Source organism: Suillus clintonianus (genome assembly GCF_016758775.1).
Source record: "Suillus clintonianus strain FC179 chromosome Unknown DEU56scaffold_4, whole genome shotgun sequence".
Lineage (NCBI taxonomy): Eukaryota > Fungi > Basidiomycota > Agaricomycetes > Boletales > Suillaceae > Suillus > Suillus clintonianus.
Window position 1 is genome coordinate 703,277 of NW_024539228.1, and position 13,569 is coordinate 716,845.

General features: G+C 48.4%; 7 protein-coding genes across 7 annotated transcripts; 6 read left to right on the forward strand and 1 right to left on the reverse strand.

The window, feature by feature from the left end:
* Nucleotides 1–643: 643 nt before the first annotated feature.
* DEU56DRAFT_969934 (IlvN-domain-containing protein) lies at nucleotides 644–2,251 on the forward strand (the record flags this gene model as incomplete). The annotated part of the gene is made up of 9 exons (XM_041359420.1): nucleotides 644–660; nucleotides 718–777; nucleotides 831–994; nucleotides 1,048–1,213; nucleotides 1,277–1,504; nucleotides 1,560–1,619; nucleotides 1,667–1,730; nucleotides 1,787–1,891; nucleotides 1,943–2,251. The coding sequence occupies 9 exons, from the start codon at nucleotides 644–646 to the stop codon at nucleotides 2,102–2,104; spliced, it is 1,026 nt and encodes a 341-aa protein (XP_041214502.1). The 3' UTR covers nucleotides 2,105–2,251.
* DEU56DRAFT_770431 (uncharacterized protein) lies at nucleotides 2,252–4,774 on the forward strand. The gene is made up of 11 exons (XM_041351413.1): nucleotides 2,252–2,371; nucleotides 2,437–3,027; nucleotides 3,079–3,288; nucleotides 3,343–3,477; nucleotides 3,527–3,574; nucleotides 3,628–3,765; nucleotides 3,813–3,882; nucleotides 3,936–4,008; nucleotides 4,056–4,137; nucleotides 4,187–4,415; nucleotides 4,466–4,774. The coding sequence occupies exons 1-11, from the start codon at nucleotides 2,337–2,339 to the stop codon at nucleotides 4,598–4,600; spliced, it is 1,746 nt and encodes a 581-aa protein (XP_041214503.1). The 5' UTR covers nucleotides 2,252–2,336; the 3' UTR covers nucleotides 4,601–4,774.
* A 332-nt stretch (nucleotides 4,775–5,106) lies between these two features.
* Nucleotides 5,107–6,019, forward strand: DEU56DRAFT_381965 (Endoribonuclease L-PSP). Its single transcript, XM_041345941.1, has 4 exons — nucleotides 5,107–5,332; nucleotides 5,382–5,479; nucleotides 5,530–5,658; nucleotides 5,713–6,019. The coding sequence occupies exons 1-4, from the start codon at nucleotides 5,281–5,283 to the stop codon at nucleotides 5,806–5,808; spliced, it is 375 nt and encodes a 124-aa protein (XP_041214504.1). The 5' UTR covers nucleotides 5,107–5,280; the 3' UTR covers nucleotides 5,809–6,019.
* A 210-nt stretch (nucleotides 6,020–6,229) lies between these two features.
* Nucleotides 6,230–7,343, reverse strand: DEU56DRAFT_725055 (alpha/beta hydrolase fold-domain-containing protein; the record flags this gene model as incomplete). The annotated part of the gene is made up of 4 exons (XM_041347843.1): nucleotides 6,230–6,680; nucleotides 6,735–6,897; nucleotides 6,956–7,015; nucleotides 7,067–7,343. The coding sequence occupies 4 exons, from the start codon at nucleotides 7,341–7,343 to the stop codon at nucleotides 6,230–6,232; spliced, it is 951 nt and encodes a 316-aa protein (XP_041214505.1).
* Nucleotides 7,344–7,762: 419 nt separating this feature from the next.
* Nucleotides 7,763–9,272, forward strand: DEU56DRAFT_878046 (uncharacterized protein; the record flags this gene model as incomplete). Its single annotated transcript, XM_041356041.1, has 5 exons — nucleotides 7,763–7,975; nucleotides 8,024–8,152; nucleotides 8,202–8,398; nucleotides 8,444–8,784; nucleotides 8,839–9,272. 5 exons carry the CDS (start codon nucleotides 7,763–7,765, stop codon nucleotides 9,270–9,272), a joined length of 1,314 nt encoding a protein of 437 aa, XP_041214506.1.
* A 64-nt stretch (nucleotides 9,273–9,336) lies between these two features.
* Nucleotides 9,337–10,612, forward strand: DEU56DRAFT_382251 (P-loop containing nucleoside triphosphate hydrolase protein). Its single transcript, XM_041345942.1, has 7 exons — nucleotides 9,337–9,441; nucleotides 9,492–9,518; nucleotides 9,574–9,627; nucleotides 9,677–9,759; nucleotides 9,807–9,838; nucleotides 9,895–10,166; nucleotides 10,214–10,612. The coding sequence occupies exons 1-7, from the start codon at nucleotides 9,390–9,392 to the stop codon at nucleotides 10,477–10,479; spliced, it is 786 nt and encodes a 261-aa protein (XP_041214507.1). The 5' UTR covers nucleotides 9,337–9,389; the 3' UTR covers nucleotides 10,480–10,612.
* Nucleotides 10,613–11,875: 1,263 nt separating this feature from the next.
* On the forward strand, nucleotides 11,876–13,555 carry DEU56DRAFT_948272 (uncharacterized protein; the record flags this gene model as incomplete). Its single annotated transcript, XM_041359080.1, has 2 exons — nucleotides 11,876–12,947; nucleotides 12,996–13,555. 2 exons carry the CDS (start codon nucleotides 11,876–11,878, stop codon nucleotides 13,409–13,411), a joined length of 1,488 nt encoding a protein of 495 aa, XP_041214508.1. The 3' UTR covers nucleotides 13,412–13,555.
* Between the last annotated feature and the right edge of the window lie 14 nt (nucleotides 13,556–13,569).

A 13,569-nucleotide genomic window follows, 5' to 3' on the forward strand; every position in this document is an offset into this window, starting at 1 on the left:
ACACGCCGTGGTTGCATTCGAGCTCCGTCTGCCGGATGGATTCATGCCGAACCACTCGCACAGCCTCAACATCAAATATTGCCAACATTTTCCCAACGTGCGAGTTTCCGAACTGACTCTTATGCAAAGAGCTGTAAATGCTCTATGATATGCGGCAGGAACACGATTACGTGCTTCTATCGTTCTCACGGTTAGAATATCAAGGACTCCTCAATTCACTGATGCGATGTTTAGCCGATTCGACCGCGCGCGCATGCTCGGCCAATACCTCGAGACGATCCAGTTATACACACGATCTGGTTTGCGAGCAAAGCCATGGTCAAACGACTCAGTGTTAATTTTTTAGCTCTCTCTATATACACGTCCTGTGGTCCATCCGGAATCCCGGGATAAAGTACGGGTGGACGGTGTCGACCGGTCCGCGAACTGCGTCATCTTGTGCTCCTCATGACCTTCGCACAAGGACCATCATACCACCTTTTGATATACATAATCGGGGAGCGTGACTCGAACCAAGGGCCATTGGGACTACGGTTGTTCGGCTGCTGCTCCGTGCTGTGGGTTTTTAAGGACCCATGATAAAGAGGAATGAGCATTCAACAAGTGTGCCGGTGCTCAGTTCCTCTCCAGACTTCAATTCATCATGGGACAAGCAAAGATGTGCGTGTCTGATCATTTCAGAACACCGCGAGGATCTTGAAGTTCTTTATTTTACAGCTACTATGACTCGGATGCAGACCTAGGTGTCCTGAGCAACAAGAAGATTGTGTTCCTCGGGTAAGTCCTCGAGTCCACTTATGCCTTCGAACCCCATTCATTTTGTTTCTTAGCTTTGGAAATCAGGGGTCTGCACAAGCGCAGAACCTACGTGACAGTGGCATCCCTAATGATCAAATCCTGATTGCCAATCGTGTGGATTCGTATGCTGAGACTGCAAAAGCCAAAGGCTTTCACGTCGAGCATGACTTCGCAACAGCTGCTGAAGTTGCAGACGGTGTGCATGAATTCATATACTGTTCAACTCCCTCTAATTACAGGAATCCACAGTACTTTTTATCCTGATACCAGACCAGGTTCAACCCCGCGTGTTTAACGAACAATTCTCACCCAAGTTGAAGAGTAACGCCACCATTGTTGTTGCTTCGGGCTACAACGTTTTCTTCAACTTGTTAAAGTTCCAACCAGGGCAGGATGTCGTGATGGTTGCCCCGCGGTAAGTCGATAACTCTGTACCATTCCGTCGGGTCACGCAATCCCTTGCTGACGCTTTTTACAGGATGATTGGCTCTTCAGTGCGCTCTCTTCATGAAAAGGGCCGTGGTTTCCCTTGTTTTGTTTCCGTCGAGCAAAACGGAACCGGCGAAGGCTTGGATGTAGCTCTTGCACTCTCCCGCGCCATTGGTGCAACCAAACAGGGAGCCATTGCTTCGTCAGTGCGGGAAGAGACTGCGATGGATCTCTTCGCTGAACAGGCTCTCTGGCCCAACATCATTATGATGTTCAGGTTTGAGAACTGCCAAAATTTCATACGCCACCGTGAATAACATAGCTGCCCTTAGGGAAGCTTTCAATGTCCTCAAGGATGCTGGGTGCTCGGACGAGGCTCTTTGCTACGAAATGTGAGTTGGTTTTTGATTAAATTTATTTGTAATTAATCCGCCCCCAGGTGGATGTCAAAAGAACCTGCAGAGATATTCGAGCGAGCTGCAGATGATGGTTTCGTCGCACAGGTGGGAATGCGTGCGAAGCAATTTGAAATATCTTACTGATGCATGGTACTAAATAGCTCAAGCACCATTCTACTGTCTCACAGTACGGTCAACTGAGTGGTTCACTCAAGCTCGATGGAGTGGCCATGCGGGAACACTTCAAGGACATCTTGCACAACCAGGCATGAATTTTCTTTTATAATGTCCGAACCTTGCTGAACCCTTCCATGCAGGTCTTGAACGGCAAGTTTTGCGAGGCTTTCAGCCAAATCGAGGATGATCTCGACAAGGAGGGTGATACGAACCCCCTGAATAAGCTGTACAAACGATCAGAGGAGATGGAGCTCGTCAAGGCTGAGAAGCGCGTCAGAGCAAGGTTGGCTGGGCTTTTGTAAACGTTTTCAATCGAGCAGGGACCTAACTATGGTTACATTTAAGTATTTACTTGCATGGTGCTTCCTTTCTTCATACACTGTATAGTCTGTATTTAAAGTTATGTGCTACCCGTGCAGAAAATCGCGTTCAGACATGTGGCTGTGCCGCCACACGCAGTTTTCGCATGTTTGTTCCACCGCTGCAACTTGCAACTCAAACACCGTCCACCACAAGCGAATTCCACCACCAAGTATGATGGATGTAGACATATCCCCCAACCGAAAATCGTGCGTCTTCCACACTCACTCGTTGTTTTATTTTCAACGTAGCTAAGTACTGATATCCCCATGAGGTCTCGCAACCATTCCACTGATACCCATCGCACGAGACGGTCTCATCGTTCTGGCTCGCAGGAGCGAGACCGTGACCGTCGTGAAAAGCGTAGGGAAAGAGATTATGACGACAAACGACGACGCAGTCGCGACCGAGGAAGTGAACGAGATTATCGTGATCGCTCGCGCGAGAGGTCCCACAGGGACCGCGATCGTACTGAAAAAGACAAAGAAAGGCGTCATCGTGATGACGATAGGCGAGAGCGGGGAGATGTTCATCGCCGCGAACGTGATGGAGACCGTGACAGGCGCCGCAAGAGGGAAGAAACCGATGAGTCCCCGGACGAACGCTTGAAGAAAAAGAGACATGATGACATGGACGAATCTTCGGCTGGACTTCCGCCCAAGGACAGTCCACGAAGGGGTCATGACCGTAGAGATCGCTCACGTGAACGCAGGTATCGTGACCCACGAGACGAGTTCGATGATCCCCCTCGGTACCGGAAGGAAAGGGACAACACGCACGACAAACGTCCCCCCGTTGACGATACTCCACTCAACGAGGAGGAACCGGACAGGCAGTCAATAAAGACAAGTCCCCCGCCAATCAAGTAAGCTACCTTCGTATTATTATGACTTGTTACTCATAATATTCCCTAAAGACGACCATCACCTACTTACGAGGCCCCAGAAGACTACAACCCCGATGAACCTAAAGAAGACGATTCGGAAGCTCGGTCGGTCTTTGTTTCTCAGCTTGCCGCTCGTCTCACGGCGCGTGACCTTGGGTACTTTTTCGAGGATAAACTTGGTGAAGGGACCGTAATGGATTCTAGGATTGTTACAGACCGGCTGTCACGACGCTCTAAAGGGTGTGCACCTTCATTTTTCTGAGAATATTTTTGAGGTGCTCATGTATTTGACAGTATCGGATATGTTGAGTTCCGGTCGATCGATTTGGTAGAGAAAGCTATGTCATTGAGCGGAACAGTCGTAATGGGTCTCCCTATCATGGTTCAATTGACTGAGTCAGAAAGGAATAGGCTTCATCCAGGAGACGGGTGAGTTTTGCAGGTGTCACGTGTTTCAATTGTCTGATAGTTCATTGAGGAATCTTAATCTTCCGCCTGGTGTTCATGCGCCTCACGGAGCTATGCAGTGAGCAAACTCCTCAACTACTCGCTTCAAAGTTGTGACGAGTTACTTTTCAGACTTTACGTTGGTTCCTTGCATTTCAACCTTACCGAATCCGATATCAAGCAGGTCTTTGAACCCTTCGGGGAATTGGAATTTGTTGATTTGCACAGGGATCCTATGACCGGGCGCAGCAAGGGTTACGCGTTTGTGCAGTAAGTAAAAGTTGTCTCGTCTTTTGGGCATCCGCTAAATTTAGTAGATACAAACGTGCCGAGGATGCCAGAATGGCTCTTGAACAGATGGAGGGTTTCGAGCTTGCTGGTAGAACGGTAGGGCACTTCAAATCGCAAACTCATAGATTGTCATTCAATTTTAGCTACAGCTGAGAGTCAATACAGTCCACGAGAAAGGCACTGTGCGATACGCCCAACAGGATTCGTTGGACGAGGCTGGCGGTGCGTTTTAAAAAACCGTTTCAAAGCGCTTACTAATAGTTTTATAGGCGGTAATTTGAACGCAGCATCACGTCAAGCACTAATGCAGAAACTTGCTAGAATTGAGCCTGTTCCGAAACCCCAGCTTGTGTATGTAAATCCTATCTATGCCGACAATTTGTCTTACAATTACTTGCAGCAACAAACCGAACATCCCACAAGCTATGCAGTCCCGTTCTGTCGTATTGAAGAACATGTTTGACCCAGAGGAGTGGGTTCACGTCCAAATAACCACTGCTCATCTAACATACTCGTGCTATAGGGAAACTGAACGTGACTGGGATAAAGAGCTCGGCGATGACGTCAAAGGCGAATGTGAAGAAAAATACGGCAGAGTGGAGGCCATCAAGGTTGAAAGGGAGACACAGGTATGCATTCTATTTCACATTTAATTCTTGATCATTCAACGCAACTACAGGGTGAAATCTACGTCAAGTTCGACGCAATCGAATCCGCCAAGAAAGCTGTACAAGGTCTGAACGGTCGGTGGTTCGGTGGCAAACAGGTGTCTGCGGTATTTATCTCCGATGCGATAATGGCTGCCCATCAATGAGCGATATTTTACCGACGCCACTCGACTAACCATTTCTCGACTTATTCGATGCTGAAGTGATGACGGTTTGAAGATATTGATGCTTGTATGCTACAGGTCTCTATTGGCCAGTTCGATTGGTATTCCCAAAATTATGCTGTGCATAGTCTTCCGGAGAAACGATAACAAGTGCAGGCAGGTTGATCGCCGATTCTTGTTCATCTCATGACGAGTTTCATTTTCTCAGAGAATGCTTTTTCTTGCCGTAGATTCCCGTACTGTCTAATCCAGTCGTTGATTGCCTTTATCCTGGTGGTGAGCCTGACAAGACTGCACTCCAGGAACGTGGGATTTCTTCAGAGTGGTCGCCAGGTTGTGGCATACACAGGTACACAAGATTCGGATGAATGGCGACCACATCTTGCGGCAGCGACATGCAGCGATCTGCATCGTTGGCGGCGGAAAAACGGAATCCGTAAGTGCGAATGTGTCTTCTCCGCTATCTTGTGACACTATCCTGCAGCTCATGTGGTTTGGCGATATCTATGCCAAGTAGGACTTAATGGTCTAAGATAAGATGTCTGGTCACCTGAACAATTCACTCGGAATAGAACTTTCCGTCCCCATATCATGTAGCTCGATATCAAGCTCGTTGTTTAAATCCCCTTGGATCTGTGTTCATTCTTCCATCGATATTCAATATGTCAGTTCAAAAAATCAATAGCCCTGAGAGGCCGCTAGTACCTATGTATTGTATGAGCTCAAACGAATCGATGATATGAAACTGACCAACGGGGCTCAGCGCATGCGGTGAAGATTCCAGGCCTTATTTTCTGCAGCGGACAAACCCCCGTGGACAGTGCAGGCAATGTTGTCCCAGGAGATATCAAAGCCCACGCTGTAGGTTCATCCCTGCGACCTATTACCTGACACTCGAGCTCTTTCTGCAGGCTCAATGCCTCTCTAACTTAGGTGACGTATTGAAAACTGCTGGTTCATCATGGGACAAAGTGGTGAAGGTGAACATTTACCTCAAGAGCATGAGCGACTACGCGGCCGTGAACGAGGAATATATCAAGGTTTGTCATAATAATCTCTTCCGATTGGGATTGGCTCATCAATAACATTCGCAGCTTATGCCTGACCCTAAGCCAGCTCGTACGTGTATCCAAGCTGGGGGACTGCCTTTCGATGTGGACATAGAGATCGAGGCAATTGCTGCAGTTTGATTATCATACTCTTGATATACCGCGTTTTCAAATATTCCAAGAATTCTTGTCGGGACTAACTGATTGGTTCCGAGGCGATCAAACCAATATGTATTCGATGAACAGAAGTAGGACACTGTCAATTCAATTTCCACATCAATAGTATTCGCACTGAGCTGTTAAAGGACCTAGCACAGGCCTGGACGAAAAAGCGTACATATCCTCGTTTTCACATTCAGCTCGACATTACTTGGTACAAAAAACCATGCTCGCAACTCCAATGATTCACTATTTACCAAATGCCTCGGCAAGGTTCTCAACGGCGTCACTCACGAGCTCGCGACCGACACTAAGAACACTAAAGATTGGATGAGAAAAGCGTTGGCTAAGGAAGAACTCTCGTGACTTACCCTAATAGATGGAAAGCGGATAGATACTGTGATCAGCTTATCAATCTTGTAATAGGGGGAGTCATACCGTCCATAGCCAAAATCTGATGAGGTGCCTTCGCATACTGCTTGTGCGATACCGACACGCCAACTTTCTTCAGTCGTTCGCCGTATGCCAAGCCTTCATCTCTTAGAATGTCGAGTTCCATCACCGCGATCCAAGTCTTTGGAGATTTGGCTAGCAGCTCATCGGGCGCAAAGATTGGCGAGTTGTCCCACTTGGTCCTCTCTGCCTCATTCGGAACGTAGAAGTTCCGGAACCAGAGCATCCTCTCTGTGTTAAGCCAAACCGTCTTTGCGTTCTCCTTCCAGGATGGGTACCGATCCTCCGTGTGGAGAGCAGTATTGTCAGTCACTGGGACAATGAGCTGTGCAAGCTTCAGGGGGATCGGGGGGTTAAGCTCGGCAGCCATCATAGAGATTATGGCAGCAAGGTTACCGCCACTACAAGAGGGGCTGGTCGAATCAATTTCGACATGTCGAACGGTAATCACCTACGCAGATGATCCGCCAATCGCCAATCTCGTAGGATCGACTCCTAAGAGAGAATTTCCCTTCTCAAATACCCATTGCAGCGTTTCGAATGAGTCTTCTACTGCAGCGGGGTAAGGAGCTTCTGGCGCAAGGCGATAATCTGGTGATGCTACAACACACTTCGCCCCTACGTGCCAGCGATAAGCGCACAACGCTAGGTGTGTTTTTATACCTCGCAATTATACCTTTGCAAAGCCGAGAGCAGAATGCGTTTTCTGAGTTGATGTTTCCGAGGGTCCACCCGCCTTATAACACAGCTTCAATATCGTTGATATTGAAAGGTGTTTCAAACTCACCACCGTGATACCAGACATATGCGGGCCAGCCGTCAGGGGGAGGAGTGCCCTCTGGGGTAAAGACGCGCACTTGACAGCGGCTCAATTTGTAATCTTGAACACTGCCAACTGGCAAGACCTCTGCACTTCCCGGTACAGTGTCACCATTACGGATGGCGGGATTCCAAGGTAGAGTGTGAGGGGGAACGACATGAGCGACATACTTATTGTGGAAGGCGACGTACTCGGGGTCGAGACGTAGAAGGATGGCTGGGTCAATGGCTTGCGGAGCTGCCATTTCGACTGAAATAATGGATCCGGAGCAGACTTCCTTCACTGGCAGAGAGATGAGCAGGGTTCTTCTAGATCATATTCTCTATGTAGAGGATGGACGATTCACCTCGGTCTGAGCGGACCGAGCTCGTAAGGTCACCAGGACATGCGACGGAAGTCCGTAGATATGAAGAGCTGTTAATAGCATTCGAGAATCGCAGATACCGTGGAGCTTGTAATGCCTCTATTGAAGACGAATAAAAAGCTTGCCACGTAGTGTACATAAGAGACACCACATGATGGATACAAAAGGCAGCTGTAACGACATCATGATCATGACGGGGTGGACACGATGTAGATATTGGAAAAAAGCCGCTTACATTGTAGAGTTATAAGCACATGCTATCGGCGCGATCTCGACAGCCAACTCCCCCCGCAAAGATCATGGCACCCATACTCCAGACTAAAACGCCATTACACTTTATTAACCCCAATAAAGATGCATTGTTGGCTGATTTTGTGGGCAAACCACTCAATGCTCTGAGAACACCCGCCTTTGTGGTGGACCGCGCGGTGTTTGCAGATAACTGCAGGAAAATGCACGAGAATGCCAGAGACTGGGGAGCAACGTTTAGGGGACACTTGAAGACACACAAGGTATGGGAGGTCAAGACGAATACATTTCAGTGTGATGACTTTCATCAGACAGTCGAGGGAACGAAATTGCAGCTAGTTTCAGATGTTGGAAAAACTTCTGCCGTCGTTGTATCGACACTCTCGGAGGCTTGGGGAGTCGTGCAAGGTGGTCTCGTAGCTGACGGCACGGTCAAAGATGTCAGTACAGAGGCATGCAAAATTGTTCCGATTCTCACCTTCCTTTCAGATTCTGTATGGCCTTCCAGTTGGACTGAACAAGTTGGATGATCTGTCTGCTCTGCATGCTGAGATGACAAAATATGGAGGAACTGTTCGTATTCTCTTAGATCATTTAGATCAGGTGAAATTTCTAGAGGAATACGAGAGGGCGCAAGAGCACCCAAAGAAATGGTCTGCGTTCATCAAAATGAATGGTGGTGTACAGTATGTTTTCTGAATACCACCGTGGTCTATTACTCACAAAAATAGGCGAGCCGGGATACTTCCAGAGCCCGTGTCTTTCAAGGCATTCATGAGGAGGGTGTTTGCATCTCCTGCAATCTCCGTGTTTGGATTTTACACCCACGCCGGGCACTCGTATGGATCGACATCGCTGGAGCAAGCTACCTCGTATCTAACAGGGGAAGTGCGTCTTACCAATGACGCAGCGACCATGGCCATGGAAGTCCTGGCGGAGTCAGATAACAGAGAGGTCAACAATCAGCCATTCGTACTATCTGTGGGATCCACTCCGACTGCTCTTAGCGCATCTGCGGAATCAAAGCTGAAGATGACATCTACGCTCAATGGAATACTGGAGCTCCATACAGGTAAGCGAGCTTCATCAAGAAGATATTTAGCGTGGTATAAACCGATTCGTGCAGGAAATTACACCATGCTCGATCTCCAGCAGCTACACACAACCTTGATCGGCCGTCCACAAATCGCCCAGAAGGTTTTAGCCACTGTCATTTCCTACTACCCCGGAAGAGGAAGTGACGGTTTAGACGAAGCCATGTGTGACGCTGGTTGCATAGCTATGAGCAAAGACACGGGTCGTATTCCAGGATTCGGGGAGGTTGTTGGAAAGTCATGGAAGCTAGGAAGAATTTCACAGGAGCACGGAGTACTGGTACAAGTTCCCCCAGACCCAGGGTCAGGTCGCGCAGATCCTACGTTGGAGATCGGAGACATTGTCGAGATTGTTGGGCAGCACGCATGTTTGATAGCGGCTGCTTACCCGTGGTACTACATCATCGATTCGGATGAAGGAGGTGACAAAGTGGTTGACATCTGGGTCCCATGGAAGGGCTGGTAGACATACCCATGTATTATGTAATTGAACATGAAGGTTGGACTGTGGGAACTTTTCAAGCCTCTGCAGTTGGCGAAGCTTCACGAATCAACTGGCACTTAAATCCCTATTCCTTACCCTATGGCGCTAGACGAGTATGATGTAGATGCTACAGAACTTCTGGAAACTTACGGTTTGTTTTGGGTGATGCATTAAATCGGAATCATGCTCATTAACTTTCAGACTTTTTAATGAAGTACATTATCATTGGTGTGTTGCGCCAGCCGGGAACACTTATTAGGAGTAAGACTCATTGCGCTTGCAGGAGAGGCAGGAACAGGCAAATCATGTTTATTGCACCACTTCACCAACAATACATGTGTGTCGTCTGTTTCTCTACAGAGTGTCAGTCTCAGGCCACTTCACAGTCAAGGACCACTCTCAACATACCATCGGAGTGGAGTTCTCAAGTAGAACAGTAAACTTAGGGGAGAAGAGGATAAAGCTTCAAGTATGTCATGTCTTTCATTCACTCTGCATCACTTACAGTTTTCACAGCTATGGGACACTGCCGGTCAGGAGCGCTTCCGGTTAGTCGCGCGTTTGATGTGATTTTCTTCAATCCTGACAGCAGCGCGGAGAACAGTTCGGTAACGCGTAGCTACTACCGCGGTGCGGCTGGCGTAATTCTCGTATATGATATCACGAAGTTGGTGCATTCATTCTTATTCACTGTCTTGATCCTCAAAGCTTTCACTGACAGTCGCGATTCTTTTCTGAATATGTCCCAGTGGCTAACTGATGCTAGAGCTTTGGCAAGCCCACACTTAGTTGCAGTCCTTGTTGGAAACAAGTCGGACAGGGAGGAGGACCGTGAAGTGGAGTGGGCTGAAGCTAGCAGATGGGCAGCGCAGAATGGTAAGCCGTCGTTCGTCTGACCTTAAATGTACTGACGCTATTGAAAGATGTTCACTTTCTCGAGGCTTCTTCATTAACCGGCGACAACGTCGAAGCTCCATTTTTGCTTGCAGCAAGGTCTATCCTGCTCTCTATAGAGTCTGGAATTTTAGATCCCGAGAAAGCTGGGAGCGGTGTCAGCTATGGAGATCGTGCCCTCCGAAGAGTGACAAGTTCTAGCCACCTTAGCTTTGGGAGTCTCAGTGGAGCTCGAAGGCGACGCTCGGGCAAGCTTCGATTGAAAAATTGGGCACCTTCGGGCAAATGCTGCTAGAGATAATCGACGGTTGGTGAGTGAGGGTGCCACTTCTGCCTTGCTCCCCGCATGTGGCCGTGTGCCTCGTGCCACTTGTTTGTATACCACTTTTTTTTTCTGTTCTCAATCACATATTCTACTCAAACGCTGTACATCATTTCACTTTTGCGTTTTACTGATTCACAGTATCTAATCAAGTATAGATGCTTCATCTGATATCTCCCATTTTCTATTCCCGTAGTTATTCATCATCACTGTTGTTATCTCATGGATAGTTACGTTTCATGTGGAAGGATCATGTCACTCTCATGTTTCAATATGGTATAGTACCCCTTACACGTTGTGTTGCAGGCTTGGTCAGTTTTACAGCATGTAACTTTATGCAAGTACCCAAAACCTGGTTTGCGGCACTGCAAGACTCTCAGAGGGTCAGACTGTTGTCCGCTTCGTGTGATGTATCTTGTGATGTTTTGGCAGCGTGTATTGTTTGTTGTCGTTTCAAAGCTGAGTTGTCCAAGATCTGTTTCGGCGCCGTACGCACACCCTACCAGGGAGGGCATGCGGCTCATTGTGGCTTTCGGTTGTCAACATGAAACAAGATGGCAAGTGGACTTCTTGCTCTAATGCCTTGGTGCGGCACTTACATCGGCTGAATGTAGATCCATCATAACATCGAAGAAACAGAGATGCAGACATCTTTATGTACTAGTAAGTATTTTCCAAATTCAAGTTCATCTGCTGTGAAGGATGGGTATGCGGTCGCAAAGCACTGCATTTTGGGCAGATTTCCATGATCCCGCGCGAGGCGCTTGTATACTTCGCTGGGGACGACTATGTTGATGTACGTGGTCTTATGTTCGACTGACGCACTTCAAGCTTACACGGCTTTCGAACTGATGAACAACTTGAATGCATTTTGACTCGAACAAGCCAATCTTGTTGCTCTCTGCTCGGCGCCTAAAACGTTTGACATGACATTCTCCTTGGATTGATTATCAACGGGAACTTGTGCATACCCATGCTAAGGAAACATGCTAGTGGGGCCGGCGCAACAGGTATAACCCGATATAGGGAGGGGGTAAAATTTTGTCCGTCACAGCTGCTGCGATAAAACGCTTGGCTGTAACCAAGCTGCTAGCTTGGACAAGACTATCCAGGACTCGGAGCGCGAACAAATATGGGAAAGTCTCTCAAGTATTTTTTTGCTGTGTCTTCCGGCTCAACGTTATAAACATGCACCTTGTTTCTGTCTCTTTTATCGTACCTTGTGTCTTCTTCCCGAGAAGCTTCTCACCAGTATTGGGTTGCTTGGCTGGTCCACAACAGTACGCAGATACCCCATAGATCTAATCAGCCGCCCATTAGACGCTGGGCTCATCTATAAACCTTGCTATTTAACTTCGATTGGTCGACTATGGCCATCACACTGATCACCACCGTCCCTGGATCGCACCTGCAGTCCCCCTCATTGTCGATAATTTCTTCCCCGATCACGCTGGTGTGTTCTTGGAAGTCCCCACAATCACTTGCATTTCCAGATCTCTCTCCTATACTCCCCTTCCCAACCCCAGTATCATCTACCTTTCAACACCACGTCTCCTCGAATAATACATCTCCTGCAACTCCTTCCCCGCGCATCCCACCAGAGCTTTTCCTGGATATAATCTCATTCCTTGCCGTCCCAGACACGCCCACCACAACAGATATCTACGACCATTCCGATCTCGCAGAAATCTGCAATTGCTCCCTCGTGGGCAGGTTTTGGCTACATGCAGCCCGGGAGCATTTATGGAAATACGTACGACTCGGAGACGGACGAAGAGGAAATAGTTTCGTGAAGTTGTTACAACATTACACTTCAGGGCATGGATCCACCCTTCCGGGTTTTTCTCCGCACGTCAAACACCTCTTCATTCGCGAATCGCGAGGAGGTTTGTCGTGGGACCGGAAATGGCTTAACGAAGTCTTGCCAACCCTAGCCGGCTCGCTGCTCAATCTCCACTCTCTTGAAGTTGAGCGCATCACCTGGGAGTATCTGTCGTCCAAGTCTCGGGATGCTTTCATGAAAGGATTCAAGGGCGTACGAAAGCTTGCGCTGCGAGTGTGCGAGTTCAGGACGACGCTGGATATGATCAGGTTTATTGGAGAATTTGAAGATGTAGAATCGCTCGCACTGGACGGGGTGCGCTGTGAGTGGGATGATATACCTGCAGAGGCGTTTGTATCTAAAACATACGATAGAGCGGTCCCTGAGCCGCCAAGAAAGCTTAGGGAGCTCGCGATGCGTGGAACACGTACCAGACAGGCGTTGAAGTGGATGATGGCGGCGATGAGGCGTGACAGAGGGCGGGTGATGGTGGAAGTGCTGAGACTGGGCGCGTTGGGTGTCAAGAGTGCCCCAGCAGTGGGAAAGTTCTTGAAGATGCTGGGCGCAAGCTTGAAAGAGCTTCATCTTGGATTCGATGCTGCATTCATAGACGATGGAGGTGAGCACTTGCTTCTATCAACGAAAGATTAGGACCCACGCAGCGCAGATGAGATTGTATCCCACATTGACCTCAGCCATAACAATGCTTTGAGAGAGATGCATGTGTATGGACTCGTCATTCCTTCCTTACCACCCCCAGATCTATCGGACCTCGATCCTCCCCCGCCGCCACCGCAGCTGATGCCACTCACTGCCCTCCTCGACCGTGTGCACGCGCCGTTGCGAGCTCTCTCGCTTGCATTGCATCCCGCTGATCTGCACGCCCTTTCATCGATGGACTTCGACGGGCTAGCTCGCGTATTGGATCGCGAGCCATGGGCAACGCTAGAGGATGTACAAGTCGTGGTAGCGAATGAAGACGATGGGCAGATGGGCAGGATCGTCAATAAGAGACTGGATAGACTGTTCGAGAGAGGCGTGCTGCGAGTGGATGTAGGCTTTGATGATAGGGAAGTCGTATGATTTGAACATCTAGACATATTTATGTAATTCCGTAGTGCGATACAATATTTTTCATTTTGCAATTTGTGTTCAGTGTCTGTCTGGTTGATACTTACATGGAAGCGAACACCGCTGCCAAATTATATTCCGCCTCAAGTACATATGATTGTCTCCTTCGG

Coding starts and splice junctions, on each gene's coding strand:
- DEU56DRAFT_382251 (XM_041345942.1), top strand. CDS start 9,390: ATGGCGCTAGACGAGTATGATGTAGATGCTACAGAACTTCTGGAAACT. Junction 9,442..9,491: donor AGAACTTCTGGAAACTTACG/GTTTGTTTTGGG, acceptor ATTAACTTTCAG/ACTTTTTAATGAAGTACATT. Junction 9,628..9,676: donor CCACTTCACCAACAATACAT/GTGTGTCGTCTG, acceptor GCCACTTCACAG/TCAAGGACCACTCTCAACAT.
- DEU56DRAFT_770431 (XM_041351413.1), top strand. CDS start 2,337: ATGATGGATGTAGACATATCCCCCAACCGAAAATC. Junction 3,575..3,627: donor GCGCCTCACGGAGCTATGCA/GTGAGCAAACTC, acceptor GTTACTTTTCAG/ACTTTACGTTGGTTCCTTGC. Junction 3,883..3,935: donor TCGAGCTTGCTGGTAGAACG/GTAGGGCACTTC, acceptor TTTTAGCTACAG/CTGAGAGTCAATACAGTCCA.
- DEU56DRAFT_381965 (XM_041345941.1), top strand. CDS start 5,281: ATGTCAGTTCAAAAAATCAATAGCCCTGAGAGGCCGCTAGTACCTATG. Junction 5,480..5,529: donor GAGATATCAAAGCCCACGCT/GTAGGTTCATCC, acceptor CTCTTTCTGCAG/GCTCAATGCCTCTCTAACTT. Junction 5,659..5,712: donor TGAACGAGGAATATATCAAG/GTTTGTCATAAT, acceptor TAACATTCGCAG/CTTATGCCTGACCCTAAGCC.